Genomic DNA, 17,078 nt, shown 5'->3' with positions numbered 1-17,078 from the left:
TGAGGAAGAAGACCGATAGGTCTAATTCCTCAGACCAAGAGCCTCTTCACCATGCCAAGGAGCCCCCCTTGAAGAGGCATACACAATAACTTTATTTTATACTCTGCGCCTTTTTTTTTTTTAAGCTAAAAATAATCTTCCTTCATTGTTAACATGATGCACCATCCTTGACCCCTTCACCTGTCATGGGATCTGGCAACACTCACAGCCCTAACTGGTTCATACCACTATACTACTCACTGGAGAGAGTGCCATAATCAAGTTTGATTTAATGAAGGGGAGGATAACTCGATACCATGTATCTAAGAGCCATTCGCCAGTACCATGGTACTCCACCTTAAAAAAAAAGTAAGCAATCCACAAAAAAAAACCTAGCCGCAATGCATCTGACAAAAAAATATGCAAGGTCGAATTTTGAATATATATTTATGTTGGTGCAAGAATGTGGTCTCAGACGCAGTCTCGCACAGAGAGAAGTGTTTAGAAGAGAACAAGTTTTCTCCTCAGCCAACTTGTGTACTGCTCCAGCCAGTGTCCAGTTGTTAAGTGCTGGTAAGAATTGCTGATGACCTGGGTTGTGGCCTTGTACCCTCTGCTATTAAGAAATGCTGACCTAGACCCATCTCCTAAGGCAGATCTCGCAGATCTAAAAAATATGATGTACCATAACACACCCCAATGGAAATAAGTTACTTTGTGCAACTTTGTTGGTTATCCTAGGTAACTTACACATTTACTAGGTATGATAATTTGTGTAACTATTTATGTGTACCTGTACCTAAATAAACTTACTTATGATTAGTTACATTTAGCTGAGACATAATTTGTTTTTAAATTCTTGAATATGTTCATCCGTGTTATTCATAAATCTGGTAGTGAACCCTCATATATATAATGGACTAAGTGGGGGGAACTGCTAATGGTAATCGTGGTGGAAAGGGAAGAGTGTTTTGTAGCGATAGTAACAGACTTTGATCAGTGTTCCGGATCGACTGTCCAGAACAATGATCAAAGTCTCTTATATCAAGGAGGTCTCTTGTATCAAGGATTTATGAAGCCGAGAATGTCAAGAGGAAGGTGAGACTGGTGTGAGACAGCCAGGAAGGTGTTCTCCTGGACTGCATATAGTTAATAGACTTGAAGTTAGGTTAGGTTAGGTAAGGTTCGTCAGGAAACAGGACAAATGTTTCCTGACGCGGGTCTTAGTCAGATGATGACCCGCCTTTGGAGCTTTTGGTCATCTGACCGAGGCCTTCCGCTGGCTTACCGGTCCACCCCTTTAAAAATTATAGTCTAGACTTGAAGTATATTGTAAGGACCAAATTCTAGACATACCTCTTGCTTCTCCCCTACCCATTCTCCCTAGTAATATGGCCCCATTTCTGTATAGTAATTAAGCTGTAGGAATGCAAGCGTAAACTCTTGTAATAGTTGAAATGTTCAGTAAATAGGAAACAATGTTTTTCTACCCCTACTTTCCTTGATCTCAAATTCCCATCTACATTGTTATATTTTGTCTATTATAATAAGATTAGGTTGAAAATGGAGGAGTGTCAGATTAGGTGATTAGAGGATAGTAGTGAAGCAGTCACTGATTAACCTAAGATCCCACTGCAGGTAATTGCTCTGGATAATTGATAATTTTTAATTTTAATTGGGGCAAATTTGGATTTAAAGAATCTAATTGTGGGTCTGACAAAGTTAGCCTTTCAATAAGGTGTGTGTGGGGGGGGGGGGGAGCTGAGCGCACTCGCTGGAACCTCTAAATCTATTTTAAGATAACCGGTTTTGTTTGCTGGCGCGGACTCTGATCAGCACACCCCTCAAGGAAGGTTCCTTGATGTTGGTGAGGGGCTCTTGATTTAGGGAATTGGATTTGTGCTCCAGTTCCCCGAATTAAGCCTGAATGCCTTCCACATCCCCCCCCAGGCGCTGTATAATCCTCTGGGTTTAGCGCTTCCCCCTTGATTATAATAATAATAATAATAATCTGATCAGCACAGCCTGATGCTGTGTTAGTCTTCACAAGACGCCCAAAAAAACAAAAATATATATGCAAATAATTCACACCCAAAGTGGAAGGTCATTTAACACCATCAGCCCTCTCTGTCTCTAACTTGTATTAGTCATATAGACACTGATTGCTCGCTCCGTTACCTCGTACCAGCACTTAGTGAAGTCAGTAGTGCCCACCGTATGATACTCACTACTGGATACATATTATATTATATTTAGGAGGAAGTGCTAAACCCATAGAGGTCATACAGTACCTCTGGACTCAGAGGTAATTAGGTACGATCCAAGGAAGGGCAGAATATGTCTAATTGCTTGGTTTAAAAAACCCTCTACGGCATCAAGGAATGAAGTACCTGGGAAAACAGACAAGGCAAGTGAAAGTAGGTGAAGGAAACAAGCTATGAGGGCGACCACTGTCGCCTCACAGACCGGGCCGCGGGGGCGTTGACCCCCGGAACTCTCTCCAGGTAAACTCGTTACTGCTGGGTAATTCTAGTCTAGTTTATCTGCTTTGGTGCAGGTTGTGCAGTAGTCGTTTTCGAATACGAACAGCAAATAAAATTTTACCTACTGGCCAATGACATGGTCTTGGATGCTCTGGGAGACGAGTAAATTGCAGAGGAGGCATGAACTGACTTTGTAAAGGGTGTCTTGTGCGACCATGGTGTAATAGAGCACAAAATGCATGCAAAATGAATACCTGGAAAAGTGGACAGATGGATATTTAACTTTTTTTAACAAGCAGAACCTAAAGAGTAACAGTAAAAATTAGGAGCTACCGCTGTGAAAATCTTTTTCAAGTCACAGTGCTCGCCTCTGTCCTCTTTCATATTCCTATATCAAACTTAGGCAGGGATATAAATCTTGAAACAATATCAGCCTTTGCAGACGAAACAAAATATGTATAAGAGTGGCGTCCATCGAGGACACAGTAAATCTTCAAACTGACGTAAACCATCTTTCAGTGGGCCATCCACAACAATTTGATGTTAAACGAGAAAAAAAAATAACACTGAAAAAATGGTAAAATTTAAGACAAATTTGAATAATGCAATAGTAGAAATTTAATGAGAGAGTCGGGGTTGGATTTAACCATACGCTCAACAAACTACAGTTTGAAGGGCCCCTTCAAACTTACAGTTTGAAGGGGCCTCTCAAAAGTTTAGTAATTTTTTTTTCCATTTGGTTATGAATAAATTCGGCTCTGAACCCATACTTAATATTTTGTTTTTTCAAAAATTATTGTACGATTTAACTGTTAAGGTATTAAAACAATCTTGCCAAAATGTGCCTATTAAAAAAAATAATACCTGGAGTCCGCCTGGAGGGTATTCCAGGGATCAACTTTCCCGCGACCCGGTCCACAACCAGGCCTCCCGGTGGATCAGGGCCTGATCAACCAAGTTGTTATATATATAAACAAAATTTATTAAAAAATCTACAGCACTTACTGACTGGAGTAATCCAATTAAATACAGCCATGAAAACTTTGACGATCATAGGACAAAACGTGGTTCATCTCTCGAGTCAACTAATGGAACATAACATAGCAACAGCATTAACCACACTGGCGGAGCGTGGGTTACCTTTCAGTGAATATCATGAAACATTTGGCTTACCAGTAATGGCAACTACATTGACTTGTTAAAACTCACTCCTAAGTTTGATCTATTTCCTTCGAGCCACATAAAACAGACAATTTGAAACTCCTCCATATCTGTCCAGAACAATATGTGATGACTTTATTCAACTGTGTTCAAGAAGAACTGGACAGGCACCTAAAGTCAGTACCTGACCAACCGGGCTGTGGTTCGTACATCAGCTTGCGTGCGGCCAGCAGTAACAGCCTGGTTGATCAGACCCTGATCCACCATGAGGCCTGGTCTCAGACCGGGCCGCGGGGGCGTTGACCCCCGAAACTCTCTCCAGGTAAAAAAAAGAATGTTTTGAATGATTTGAAAAAAAAAAGATACTTTAGTTTAACAGAAGGTTCTACACCACATCTTACACATGCTGATCATCTGACTGTTATAGTAAGATAAAGGGTGGTGATGCGAGGTGCTCCTGGTGGCTGGTGACGAGTGTCATGGAGGTTGATGATAGGAACAACATCGTGCCGGACTGGAGGCCATGCAAGAGCCTTATGTCCCCCAGCATTAAATAAAAAGGCACAATACCGTGACTGGAACAATACACAAATAATCCTCACATGGGAGAGTAGTAGTAGTTTACGTCGGACTTTAACATCGTTGTAACCTCCTCTCATGTGCGGGTTATTTGTGTATTGTCCCCACCAACCCTTCAACACACAACTCTTCCTGCTTGGACTCGAATCTCACTGCATCAATTTCAAACTTTAGTTGTCTGAAGGACAGTTCGCACCCAAGCCAGTGGAAATTTCGTTGAAGGTCACGAAGGTCAGGCCACTATGCATGATAATCTCTAATTTACTCCAGCAAGGGACGTGATAAAGCAAAAAATCAATTTGTGGTCCCTCAAGCATAACAGCTTTGTAAACCACTTGCTATCTCAAATACCACAGCAACTTAATTAAGTCCATTAAATGAAATATAAATACATGGTTGTGGCTAATTCCACTGTTGGTTGTAGCGCATGGCTTTGCACTCCCTAAAATTCGTTCTATGCATAATTAATTCGTGCAGTGCGTCTCATCTTCACACTAAAAAAAAATGACAACTGACATCCTTTAAAAGAGGGATCGTAAATCGTCACTATGAGACTTTCTTACCTCGTCTGGTATTTTTGCAGGTCCTGGTGAGAAGTAACTTATGTGTTGAGCCATGACGGTGTGTGTGTGCTGTGCCTGCACTCACTCATATGGCTGAGCTTGTATCCAGCTCTCCCAACCACACACCCACACAATGCCACACTTCCTTTCTTTATTCTGTTTGAAGCCCTTTCGACTACACAAGGGTTATTCAGGCTGCATATAACCTGTGCGCCACCATACAATACTGCGTCAATCCCTAAAATAGGGATTAAGATAAACTATTAGCATAAAAATGAGAAGAGATATACACCTCTCGGTGTATTATCCTGTGCTCCACAATCTTATGTCTACCTGTTAAGTAGGTTGGGCTGTGTGGTCAGCAGGATGCTTGCTTCTCTTGCCAAATTTACATTCTTGCCTCGTGTTTTTCGTATATGCCTGTATAGATAACAATGAAGTTTGAGGATTCGATCTTGACCAGAGGCTCCTAATAGTACTGTACGGTATTGTGATTATTAAACGAAACATTGTGAAATAATAGAGCTTAGTGCCGCGCCGTTGTTGCCAACCAGATTTTGATATTTTCATAACATAGTTTGCTTTCTGTATTTTTTTGTTTTGTTTTAGTAAAAGATCTCATGAAATACAAAACATAATTTTTTAATAAGTTAAATTATTTGTGTCTGCATCGAAGATAAAATCTGAGCTGCAATTGCTCACTTTTTTACTTAAATATTACTGGTAACACCTCATGAGATGAGTGGAGATAGTGACGTTGTGTATTACACCAGGGCATTTGCTGCTTCCTGCTGTACACTGCTGGTATAACAAGAGGGGAGTTTCTGTGTACTGCTGGTATCATACCAGGACAGTTGCTTTCTGCTGTACACTGCTGGTATAACAGGGTAGTTGCTGCTTCCTGCTGTATACTGCTGATATAACTGGGCAGTTGCTGCTTCCTGCTGTATACTGCTGGTATAACAGAGCAGTTGCTGCATACTGCTGGTATAACAGGGCAGTTGCTGCTTACTGCTGGTATAACAGGGCAGTTGCTGCTTACTGCTGGTATAACAGGGCAGTTGCTGCTTACTGCTGGTATAACAGGGCAGTTGCTGCTTACTGCTGGTATAACAGGGCAGTTGCTGCTTACTGCTGGTATAACAGGGCAGTTGCTGCTTACTGCTGGTATAGCAGGGCAGTTGCTGCTTACTGCTGGTATAACAGGGCAGTTGCTGCTTACTGCTAGTATAACAGGGCAGTTGCTGCTTACTGCTGGTATAACAGGGCAGTTGCTGCTTCCTGCTGTATACTGCTGGTATAACAGGGCAGTTGCTGCTTCCTGCTGTATACTGCTGGTATAACAGGACAGTTGCTGCTTCCTGCTGTATACTGCTGGTATAACAGGGCAGTTGCTGCTTTCTCCTGTACACTGCTGGTATAACAGGGCAGTTGCTGCTTCATGCTGTGTACTGCTGGTATAATAGAGCAGTTGCTGCTTCCTGCTACCCCTCAAGGAAGGTTCCTTGATGTTGGTGAGGGGCTCTTGATTTAGGGAATTGGATCTGTGCTCCAGTTCCCCAAATTAAGCCTGAATGCCTTCCACATCCCCCCCCAGGCGCTGTATAATCCTCCGGGTTTAGCGCTTCCCCCTTGATTGTAATAATAATAATAATGCTTCCTGCTGTATACTGCTGGTATAACAGGGCAGTTGCTGCTTACTGCTGGTATAACAGGGCAGTTGCTGCTTACTGTTGGTATAACAGGGCAGTTGCTGCTTACTGCTGGTATAACAGGGCAGTTGCTGCTTACTGCTGGTATAACAGGGCAGTTGCTGCTTACTGCTGGTATAACAGGGCAGTTGCTGCTTACTGCTCGTATAACAGGGCAGTTGCTGCTTCCTGCTGTATACTGCTGGTATAACAGGGCAGTTGGTGCTTACTGCTGGTATAACAGGACAGTTGGTGCTTACTGCTGGTATAACAGGACAGTTGCTGCTTCCTGCTATATACTGCTGGTATAATAGGGCAGTTGCTCTATACTGCTATACACTCCTTAAAAAATATGATCACGATTATAACAGTTTGATACTGTCTTCTGTATACTAATACATTTTGTTTCTATGTATAGTTTGATATACTACTTAGTTTATGGTCTTGATGTCAAAGGGGACATAAAGTCACTATTTAAGAAATGATTTAATTAATAAATTATAAAATATATTAAAGCAATGTGAAAATCTGAGACATCCAGGTTCCAGTAATATTATATAATAAATTAAAATATTTTTAATAAATATAAATAAATATTCAAAATATACACAGAAGTAGTTTTGATAATTATGTTGATTGCAGCTCAGCGCTTTTGTATCAAGATGTTGAGGCTGTAGGCTGACACCCTATCCTTAAGATAACTGGTGTATACGTATGACATCACAGCTTCCTGTGTGAGATACATGTGTAGCACGCATGTGTCACCTGTTTAGATATCCATAAAAGCGCCACCAGACAGGAAACGCACGTCTTATAATGCGTCATCACCAACGTGGTGACACAAGGCCATACAAGGTCAATAGCAGCCAGGAGGCAGTAGGCTTACACAATGTCCATAGCATGCAAGACAGTCAGTAAACCTGCCACTCATGAACAGCAGGTAGGTAGGAGATAGTACACGTGCAAATCGGCAACAGCAGGCATGAGTCATGAAGCCTCCATAACGTCAATAATAGGATACAGGCCTACAATTCAGCGACACTGGGTAGGAAACAGGCCTACGTAACGCCACAGCGAGTAGAAGACTAATCCTGTGTAACGTCACAGTAGGCCTACGTAACATCACCAGCGGATGACTAAGAATGGCTACAATGAAAACTTTCAAATAGCATTTGGTCAGAGAAGCCGCTTGTGTGACTGAGCAGAGACACCTCGGTGTATGAGGCTGACAGGAACAGTCCTGTGGATCAATAAATGCACATTAGAACCCAAGTTTACTTACACGCTCGTGGTGGATACAATGGTTAAGTCATTTACGCAAAAGGAGTCAATGCAATATTTGTTGTAACTTATTTTTTATTGTTGATTTAATAATTTAATACAAAGCGCTAAAGCCTTGTGGATCATTCAGCTGAAGGGATGGAGGATCGATCCTCCTGCTAAGTGCGGTGATGTGGAATCTTTAATGTCGGCAATAATGCCAATACTTAAATTATATTTAGGTCAGCTCTTATTATGATTCTGTCAGGTCTTTTCTATGATTCTATCAAATCATTTATGATTAAATTAGATCTGTTTTTATTGTATCATTTTTTTGTGATTATATCATTTTTTTTTATGAAATTTTATGATTCAATCAAAACGAGTTGTGATTCTCTCACACATTATTGAGACTGTGTATACTGCAATATATGAAGAAATTGCTCTCAATAAGAGTTTTAATAACTTTTTCAAATGCATGTGCAGCAAGAAGCATTGAGTGCTGCATCTTACCTGTATGAAGGTGTTTGATCTTGGTGTAGCGGTCCCCAACATCACTGTACACTAGGAAGAACCTGTCATCTGTCTGCATGGCTTGCTCCATCTCCACCCTCGTCCCTTCCTGAAACGCAACGCTGGTATAAGAACACCTTGTGCACACATACAGAGGTACAAAAAAAAAAATACAGATAAGAGCAGCATGCCAAAGCCACTTATACTATGCATAGCATTACGGGCTGGCTTAAAATTAACTTAAGATTAACTAAGCAATGATGAAATCAGTGATAAAACATTAATGTAAACAGATTACTATAAAGTACAAGTGAGTATTACAAAGACAGGTCATATGGTTGCATGTATTATTGTACATTCAGTCGTATGGAGAATTCTGTTAGGTAGTTTATTTAAAAAAATAGTAAAGTTAGATTGGGTTTTAGGTTTAACATTTATGTGATATAATTGTGAGAAACATTTAAGATATACAATTTATAAGGTTGAGTTATTCAGTATTTATTTGGTTTTGGGTGAGTAAGTGTTCTTTGAGAAGAGTCTTGAATTTATAAACAGGTAGTGTTTCTTTTATATTTACAGGTAATGAATTCCAGATTTTAGGGCCTTTTATGTGCATTGAGTTTTTGCATAGTGTGAGATGGACACGAGGAACATCAAAGAGTGATCTGTGCCTTGTGTTATGGTCATGTGTTCTGTTGAGGTTGGCAAGGAGATGTTTGAGGGGAGGGTTAATATCAGAGTTAAGTGTTCTATGTATGTAATAGGTGCAGTAATAAGTATGGATGTTTTGTATGGTGAGTAGGTTTAGTGTATTGAATATTGGTGGAGTGTGCTGCCTGTAGTGAGAATTTGTTATCATTCTAACTGCAGCCTTTTGTTGGGTAATTAGTGGTCTGAGATGGTTAATTGTTGTTGAGCCCCATGCACAAATTCCATAGGTGAGATAGGGGTAAATAAGTGAGTGATATAGGGCCAGGAGGGCTGACTGTGGAGCACAGTACCGTATCTTCGATAGTATGCCTACAGTCTTGGAAATTTTTTTAGAAATTTGTTGTATATGTGTATGAAATTTGAGTCTATTATCAAGGTGGATTCCTAAGAATTTTCCCTCTGTTAGCTTTGTGATAGGTGATCCGTTTATCATTATGTTAAGAGGGACATCTGTAGCTCTGTTACCAAACTGAATGAAGTAGGTTTTGTCAATGTTTAGTGTAAGTTTGTTAGTCCTCATCCAGGTAGATATTTTCTGTAATTCGGTATTTACAGTATTGGCTAGCGTGACTGGGCTCGGGTGGGAGAAGACGTATGTAGTGTCATCTGCAAATAGTGTGGGTTTGAGTAATTGCGAAGCATTTGGTAGGTCATTTATGTATAGGAGAAAGAGAAGAGGGCCAAGGACACTTCCCTGTGGGACACCAACTGTAATTGGTTGTGCAGAAGAGTTTGCCCCATTTGCGTACACATATTGGCTTCTGTTGCTGAGGTATGACTTGAGGTAGTTGAGGGAGTGCCCTCTTATACCATAGTGTGACAATTTTACGTGGAGCAAGTCATGGTCAACTGTATCAAAAGCTTTACGTAAGTCAATGAAGATCCCCAGTGGGACTTCTTTTTTCTCTATTGCAGTGTATATATGTTCTAGCATGTGTACAATAGCATCATTAGTATTTTTATTAGGCCTGAATCCAAATTGGCAGGGGTTGAGTATGTTTTGGGAGATAAGGTAGGAGTAGATTCGTTTATGAATTAATTTTTCGAAGATTTTTGAGAGAGGGTGTAAGTTGGATATTGGCCTATAGTTATTCAACTCTGTTTGGTCTCCTCTGTGGATCGGGGTGACCCTTGCTATTTTGAGTACTGTAGGGAAGGTGGAGGATTCAATGGATTTGTTAAAGAGTGTTGCAATGATTGGTGATAGCACTTGTGACATTTTTTTGTATATAAAGGGTGGTAAGGTATTTAAATCTCCTGCCTTGTTTTTTAGTGCATTGATAATAAGGGAGACTTCGTATGGGTTAGTCGGAGCTAGGAACAGTGTGTTCGGGTAGTTGCCGGTGAGGTAGTCATTTGGTGGGGTATCTGAGCTTGGGATTTTATTGGCAAGGTTTTGTCCTATAGTGGAGAAGAAATCATTGAGTCTGTTTGCTGTTTCTGTTGGTGGGAGTTGAGGTTCATCTGATTTTGCTAATTTTATTTCGCTATTTCGTGATATCTTTTTTGTTCCCAGAATTTCTGATAGGGTTTTCCAGGTCTTTTTTATATCACCTCGTAAGTTGGATAATCTGTTCTCATAATACAATTTTTTTGCCCTTCTTATCAGGCTGGTTAGGATTGACGAGTAACGTTTTGTTTGGTCTCTGGTTATGTGACCCATTCTGTACTGTTTTTCATATTGGTGTTTTTTATTTATGGATTTGAGAATGCTGGGTGTTAGCCAGGGACTGTTCAGTCTCTTAGCTGTCATCTGTTTAGTTTTTTTAGGGCAGTGCTTATTATAGAGGTATTGGGTCTTTTTTAGAAAATTATTAATACATTCGTCAATATCTGTATAGATTTCTAGCTCAGTGTGCCAGTCAATGTTTGCTACTGCTGTTGTGAAGTTATTAATGGCTGCCTCATTGTGAAGTCTGAAGGTGACTTTAGTAGTGTCTTGGGGTAGTTTACCAAGAGTTGTTGAGGAAAGTAGGGTAGTGGTCTGTGGTATTATCTGTAATTATGCCTGATTTTAAAGGGGATATGGTGTTGGTCCAGATGTGGTCAAGTAGGGAAACACTAGTCTCTGTAACTCTTGTAGGTTTTGTTACTGTTGGTAGCAACATACAGTTACTCATTGTGTTTGTGAATTCAGTAACGTGTGGATCCTGGTCTTGCAGGAGATTTATATTGAAGTCACCTGAGAGTAGTAAGTGATCTTTGTTCATGCGTGCATCAGTTATCATACTTCCTAGGTTTTGACTAAATTGGCTAATGTTTGACTGTGGAACTCTGTAGATGTTTATCAATGTGAGAGGTTTTTGTAGGTATTTGGATTTGAATTTAGCTATTATATATTCCCCATGTTCATCCCTTGTGCAAGTATTAGTGATACATTCTAGTTGGTCTGAGTAGTATATGGCTGTGCCACCCCCTTGTTGGTCTGGCCTACAGTTGTGTATGGCTGTGTAACCAGGAATGGCATAGACATCTGTAGTATCAGGCTTTAGCCAGGTTTCAGTTAGTGTAATGAATGACATATTGGCATGTAAGGAATTTAGTAATGCTATGAGGTCATCGTAATGCTTGCTTAAAGATCTGATATTGTAGTTAAAGATAGTTATGTTGTTATTGGCACTGAGAAGTGCCTTTGATTGTTCTGCAGTGTAGTAATTACAGTAACTGTTTGGTTCATTTAAGTCATTATATAAGAGGTTGGTATCAGGATCAATGCTTGTAATCATAAGATTTGTAGTGAATCTCTAGTTAGAAATAAGTATAAAACAAAGTAAATACCTTTATATAAATATACTTTTTATCAGATTGGAAGGAGGGAGTATGATAGGTGAATGTGTTCAGATATTTGAAAGTTGACTTGTCGGCTGATGGAACTGCGAAAGAAGAGGTGAACTACAGAACTGAGGGTAAAAAAAGGTGAGTAGTGCAATGAGGTATCTGTGGAGACAAAGAACGTTACTCGCGTGGACAAAAGGGGGGCAATGTATTAGTGTATAGTGGTACGAACACTTACATGGGTATGAGGCATGGGTTTTACATCTTGAAGGGGGCAGTTGAGATATGGTACCTATGGCAATCTGTGGTGTGAATAACATGCAGAAAATTCGTAGTTTGGAGATTAGAAGGATGTGTGGGGTTACTAAAAATATTATCCAGAGAGCTGAGGAAGTTATTAAGGTGATTTGGACAGTAGAGAGGCTGGAGAAAAATAGGATGACTTGGAGGATATATAAATCTGCAGTGGAGGGAAGGCAAGTGTCCCGTAGCTCGATCGCTAGTGCACTCAGCTCACACTGAGGTCCAGGGTTCGAATCTCCTCCGGTACGGCTGGAAAACATTAGTGACATGTTATCCCTGTTCATGTCATGTGGGGGGTTCGAAACGTGGATTGGGTAAGAACTCTCACGTAGGCTGGTTAGTACGTATAATTATAACGGAAAATATGGGAAGCACAGGCCCACCCTGCCTCTCTGCTCTCTATCTTAAAACTGACTCCCAAGTGATGCCAAGGGGTGAGCGGCGTTCAAAAACATGCTATGGTCAGCTGCAACGTGAAACAGTCAGTGATTCACGCAGACGGTTGTTAGTCATACTACTGGTAACTGGTTACCGGCAACTGGTTACTAGGAACTGGTACTTCTGAGATTCACCCATCAGTGTAAAATGGGTACCTGGCGTGGTGGTGTTAGTCGACTGGTGTGGGTCGCAACCTGGAACAAAACTGACCTTATTTGCCCGAAATGCTCATCATAACAAGGGGCTTCCTATATGTACTAGTAGTATGTCATTGATGTCAGCTCTCTCCAGGTAAACTCCAGGTCCAGGTATGGTCTGTATACCTTGTACTTGTGGTAAATAAAGATATTATCATTATTATTATTAAGTAGTTTTTATGACGACGCAAGGTAAAGTTTCTTAAGGGATTCAGCAAAACCGGTTAGCCGATGAATCCTGGAAGTGGAAAGTACAGTAACTGCACTCTGAAGGAAGTGTGGGGATATCGCAGTTTAGAGAAGCATCGGAGCTGTAATGTCAGTGTGCCTCTTGCAAGGTGATAGAATGATGGTAAACTTTTTTTTTTTTTTTCAGGTTACCCTACCATTGTGGGAGACGGCCGGTGTGTTAAAATACTTTTTTATATATGAATTAAATGCATGTTGAAGGATAAAGCTATATTAATCTCAGTAGCAGTACTAATAAATTATGAGAGATTGATAGTATGTTTACAGTAAGACAGTGTATTAGTAAACAGCTTCGACATCCGTTATTGATTTCACTCAATCATAAATAAATCAACAACTAAAAGTTAAGAACCACATAGTTCACACTCGACCAATCATCATCACTCACTCTTCACTCGAAGCATAATTTCCAGTCGGCGTCTACACAGTCACCTCACAGAAAGTTTGTACAGACAAGATGTCAGCATCTGGAGTGTTAGGAACAGCCTTAACACATTATTTATGTAAAACTAAAAGTAAAGTGTATTATAAAAATAAAATAAAACACTAAATAGCCCACCTATTGTTTAGTATTGTATACTCCCAATGGCAATAAGTCACTTTGAATTTTGTGGCGTTATCCTCGGTAATTTACTGTGATAATTATACTTATGTGAACCTGTGCCTAAATAAACTTACCTATGCTAACATGATAATAATAATTTGCATAAATGTTATTTAAAGGCTGTTTTTCACCAGATTGTTAAGGAACTGACCATGAGGGAGAGGCTGCCAGAGGCGCTGCCGTGGAGGAAGCGGCCACCATCATGAGTCTCCAGCACCACAACTTGACCACCTTCAGGGTAGGGCCTCAGCACTTCGAACGTGTGTACTCGGAAACACGCTGTTAAAACAACGCACACATACACACGTTATATTTTGAAAAAAAAAAAAACACTTATATTAGCACTAGTAAATTTAGCTTCTTGATAAGAAACATGTGCAACGGGTAATTTTTTTCCGAAACGTTTCGCTTACACAGTAGGCTTCTTCAGTCGAGTACATAGGAGGTAGAAGCAGTAGAGATATAATGATGTAATCAGTCCATAATCCCTGAAAGCTACATCCTGAAGGATGATGGGCTGATGACATCGTCTTTACATCTCTACTGTTTCTGCTACCTCCTCTGTACTCGACTAAAGTAGCTTACTGTGTAGGCGAAACGTTTCGGAATGAAGTAACCTAACTGTTACACATGTCTTATCAACCTGTCGGTACTGTCTACGATAATCATATTCACACATTCAGTCTCCACTATTATTTTCTAACATTACTGTTTCATTATGCTAACATAATTTTCTACCTCTGCATACTTGTATTTAGCTTTAATCCCTCCTGGTTTTACATTATGTGTCTTCATTTTCCGGTATTACATAGTCTGGATATTTGTAGTTATTACACATATCCTAACCCTTGTCCGATGCTACATTCTATTTTGGTCTTAGCGCCTAAAGTCGTGACATAAATTCAGGTAGTCAACACATATAAAAAATTGTCACTATAACCTACAACTTTAATAACATAACTTTTCAATAATATGAAAATGTTATCACGGATTATAATCTTAAATTTTATGATAACAATTATATGATACAACATTGTGTTAGCCAAATTGTATGTTTTCAAGGGGAGTAGACTTCCTGACCACACTAAGATCCAGTACACTTTAAAGTAAGCTTTCAGTGAATATACACAGAAAAATACACCTCTCGGTATATATCTGTGCCTGAACTGTGTTCACGTTACCTGCTGAGGTGCGTTCGCTCTGGGGACCAACAATCAGGTTATTAGTTTCTGTGACTTGTAAATAATCTGCGGTTCCTCCCTTCACTTTGATCTTCCTGTTTACTTGTGAAGCGTAGCTGACCTCTCTGGCAGCCTCTCTCAAGATGGACCCTGCAAAAGAAACACGAGGTAACTTACTAAATTCAGTACTGCAAGGCTTCACCTTACGGAGGTAACCCTCGCGATCAAGGACAACCACCGAATTGCCTTTGTCAAAAGAAAGGCTGACAATATTGGTATTATATTTAAGAGACGAAAAGGCAAGTTGATAGCGTTTAATTAAGAATAGCCCCCCTTCCTCGACGCTATCAACTTACCTTTCTTCTCTTAAATCTAAAAGTAATATTGTCATCCTCAATTGAAACTCAGTACTCTCAGCAAACTGTGTAAGATTTTGATTAAACGCTTCATTTATTACCGAGATGACCTTCAATAGGGGAAGAGTAATCTGATGCTGGTAAAGGTCTCTAGATCCAAGAAGTTTGAGCTACCCTCCTCTTCCTTGAATCAATTATGCATGCCTCCCATCCTTAACCTTTCCCCAGGTCCCGTATGCCCATTACTGGTTGTGAGTTTCCCCATTAATTTAATAACCAATCTTATATCACAACAGCAAAGAAGACAATAATGATAATAATGCAGGTCATGACAGTAATGATGACAGCGGGATGGTGACAGTAATGGTGACATTGAGGTCATGGCAGTAAAGGAGACAATGAGGTCATGACAGTAAAGGGGACAGTGAGGTCATGACAGTAAAGGACAGTGAGGTCATGACAGTAAAGGAGACAGTGAGGTCATGACAGTAAAGGGGACAGTGAGGTCATGACAGTAAAGGAGACAGTGAGGTCATGACAGTAAAGGAGACAGTGAGGTCATGACAGTAAATGAGATAGTGAGGTCATGACAGTAAAGGAGACAGTGAGGTCATGACAGTAAAGGAGATAGTGAGGTCATGACAGTAAAGGCGACAATAATGGTGACAGAGTGAAGTCGAGATAGTACTGGTGACAGTGAGGTCGTGACAGTAAAATAACAGTAATGGTGACAGACAGTGAGGTCATGACAGTAAAGGAACAGTACTGGTGACAGTGAAGTCGTGACAGTAAAATAACAGTAGTGGTGACAGAGAGTGAGGTCGTGACAGTAAAGGAGAGTAATGAGAGTGCCAATCAGGTCACGACTAAAGGAATACTTACGCCTGACGCGACTGGTGACAGGGAAGACATGGTCGGGTTTGTTTGCATATCCCTGAATCAGAAACACAACATTAGCCATCCAGTATTCTCGCAGCTATAATTATAAAAAAAATATTATATAAGCAAGAATAATTTTGAAAGAGTAACTATTTTTGTCATTCAAGATCTGATATACCATGGTTAGACACATGAAAGCCCAACTAATATTAGAACTAGTTTGTAATTAGTACCTATTTAGTAAATATTCGTAACTACAGAAGCAAAGCTAAGCTTGTCGTGTCCTCTATTCACAGATTAATTCATCATAGATTATTTTAATTTTTAGTGGTTGCGGCACTTCCTGCCTTATTTTCAGTCCCCCAATATTGTTGCACCATTCAATGGCAATGAAGTCACCGATGAATGAAACAGTCTGCCTAATAGGGTCATTTCTAGCATCCTTTTGTATGCTAGAAAGAACAAGAGGCTACATCTGAGAACTCGTGAGTAATAAGTTCTGACCCTCTGTAGGTTTAAACTGCTATACAAAAAATACTCATAATTTACTTACTAGAGGGAAGGAAGTTCCAATGACGGCTTCAGAGATGACCATTGTATTTATGTGAGCGTTCATGAAAGTAGGAAGTGTGTGAAACTTGTGGTGAGGAGCTGACACTTAGAATGTAAATAAGAAAACACCAATACTTCACACTTGTCTTAGCTCAATGGCTGTCCCGAGAAGAAGTAGCGTCCCAGCGAGCAGTAGCCGTCTGACTGAGTGCTGACTCCCCGCGCCAGGTTATATATACTGCTCCTTCTCAAAAGTCCGGACGTGGCAGATGTAAGGACTTCCCAGTCCAGTTAGAATATCTTAATGAATGGTGTGTGTGTGTGTGTGTGTGTGTGTGTGTGTTAGTTAGTTAGTTACCATTTTGTCCTCGACACATGTCGATTAGACACTAGGCCTGTTTGTGGTGTGTGTGTGTGTGTGTGTGTGTGTGTGTGTGTGTGTGTGTGTGTGTGTGTGTGTGTGTGTGTGTGTGTGTGTGTGTGTGTGTGTGTGTTGTGCGTGTGTGCTTTAGTTACTATTTGTTAAACGTACTTGTCGATAAACACAGCCTTTTTTGTGTGTGTGTACTCACCAACTTGTATTTTCAGGGGTGGAGACTAGCTT

The 17,078-nt window shown here is 40.3% G+C and overlaps 2 protein-coding genes across 4 annotated transcripts in view; both read right to left on the bottom strand.

Moving 5' to 3' along the window:
- LOC138851933 (probable phosphoserine aminotransferase) overlaps positions 1 to 5,079 on the bottom strand; it is a 28,252-nt gene extending 23,173 nt beyond the window's left edge. The window contains exon 1 of one of the 2 annotated variants that reach the window (XM_070081490.1): positions 4,766 to 5,079. In XM_070081490.1, the coding sequence (XP_069937591.1) occupies positions 4,766 to 4,819 (54 nt within the window). In that variant the 5' untranslated portion in view covers positions 4,820 to 5,079. The remainder of the gene's footprint in view (positions 1 to 4,765) is intronic. The other variant, XM_070081491.1, reaches the window with a different exon arrangement.
- A 1,905-nt stretch (positions 5,080 to 6,984) lies between these two features.
- Positions 6,985 to 16,802, bottom strand: LOC138851934 (uncharacterized). Of its 2 annotated transcripts, none has more exons than XM_070081492.1 (6): positions 16,476 to 16,802; positions 15,926 to 16,019; positions 14,688 to 14,837; positions 13,658 to 13,785; positions 8,230 to 8,338; positions 6,985 to 7,696 (listed from the first exon to the last, which is right to left on the bottom strand). In XM_070081492.1, the coding sequence occupies exons 1-6, from the start codon at positions 16,536 to 16,538 to the stop codon at positions 7,593 to 7,595; spliced, it is 648 nt and encodes a 215-aa protein (XP_069937593.1). In that variant the 5' UTR covers positions 16,539 to 16,802; the 3' UTR covers positions 6,985 to 7,592. The 2 variants fall into 2 exon arrangements, with proteins under 2 accessions (XP_069937593.1, XP_069937594.1); XM_070081493.1 differs by having other exon boundaries at positions 15,926 to 15,977; positions 16,476 to 16,797.
- Between the last annotated feature and the right edge of the window lie 276 nt (positions 16,803 to 17,078).

The sequence above is a fragment of the Cherax quadricarinatus genome, unplaced genomic scaffold (assembly GCF_038502225.1).
Source record: "Cherax quadricarinatus isolate ZL_2023a unplaced genomic scaffold, ASM3850222v1 Contig2875, whole genome shotgun sequence".
In the NCBI taxonomy this organism is placed as follows: Eukaryota; Metazoa; Arthropoda; class Malacostraca; order Decapoda; family Parastacidae; genus Cherax; species Cherax quadricarinatus.
This window is presented reverse-complemented; position numbering and strand designations above follow the sequence as displayed.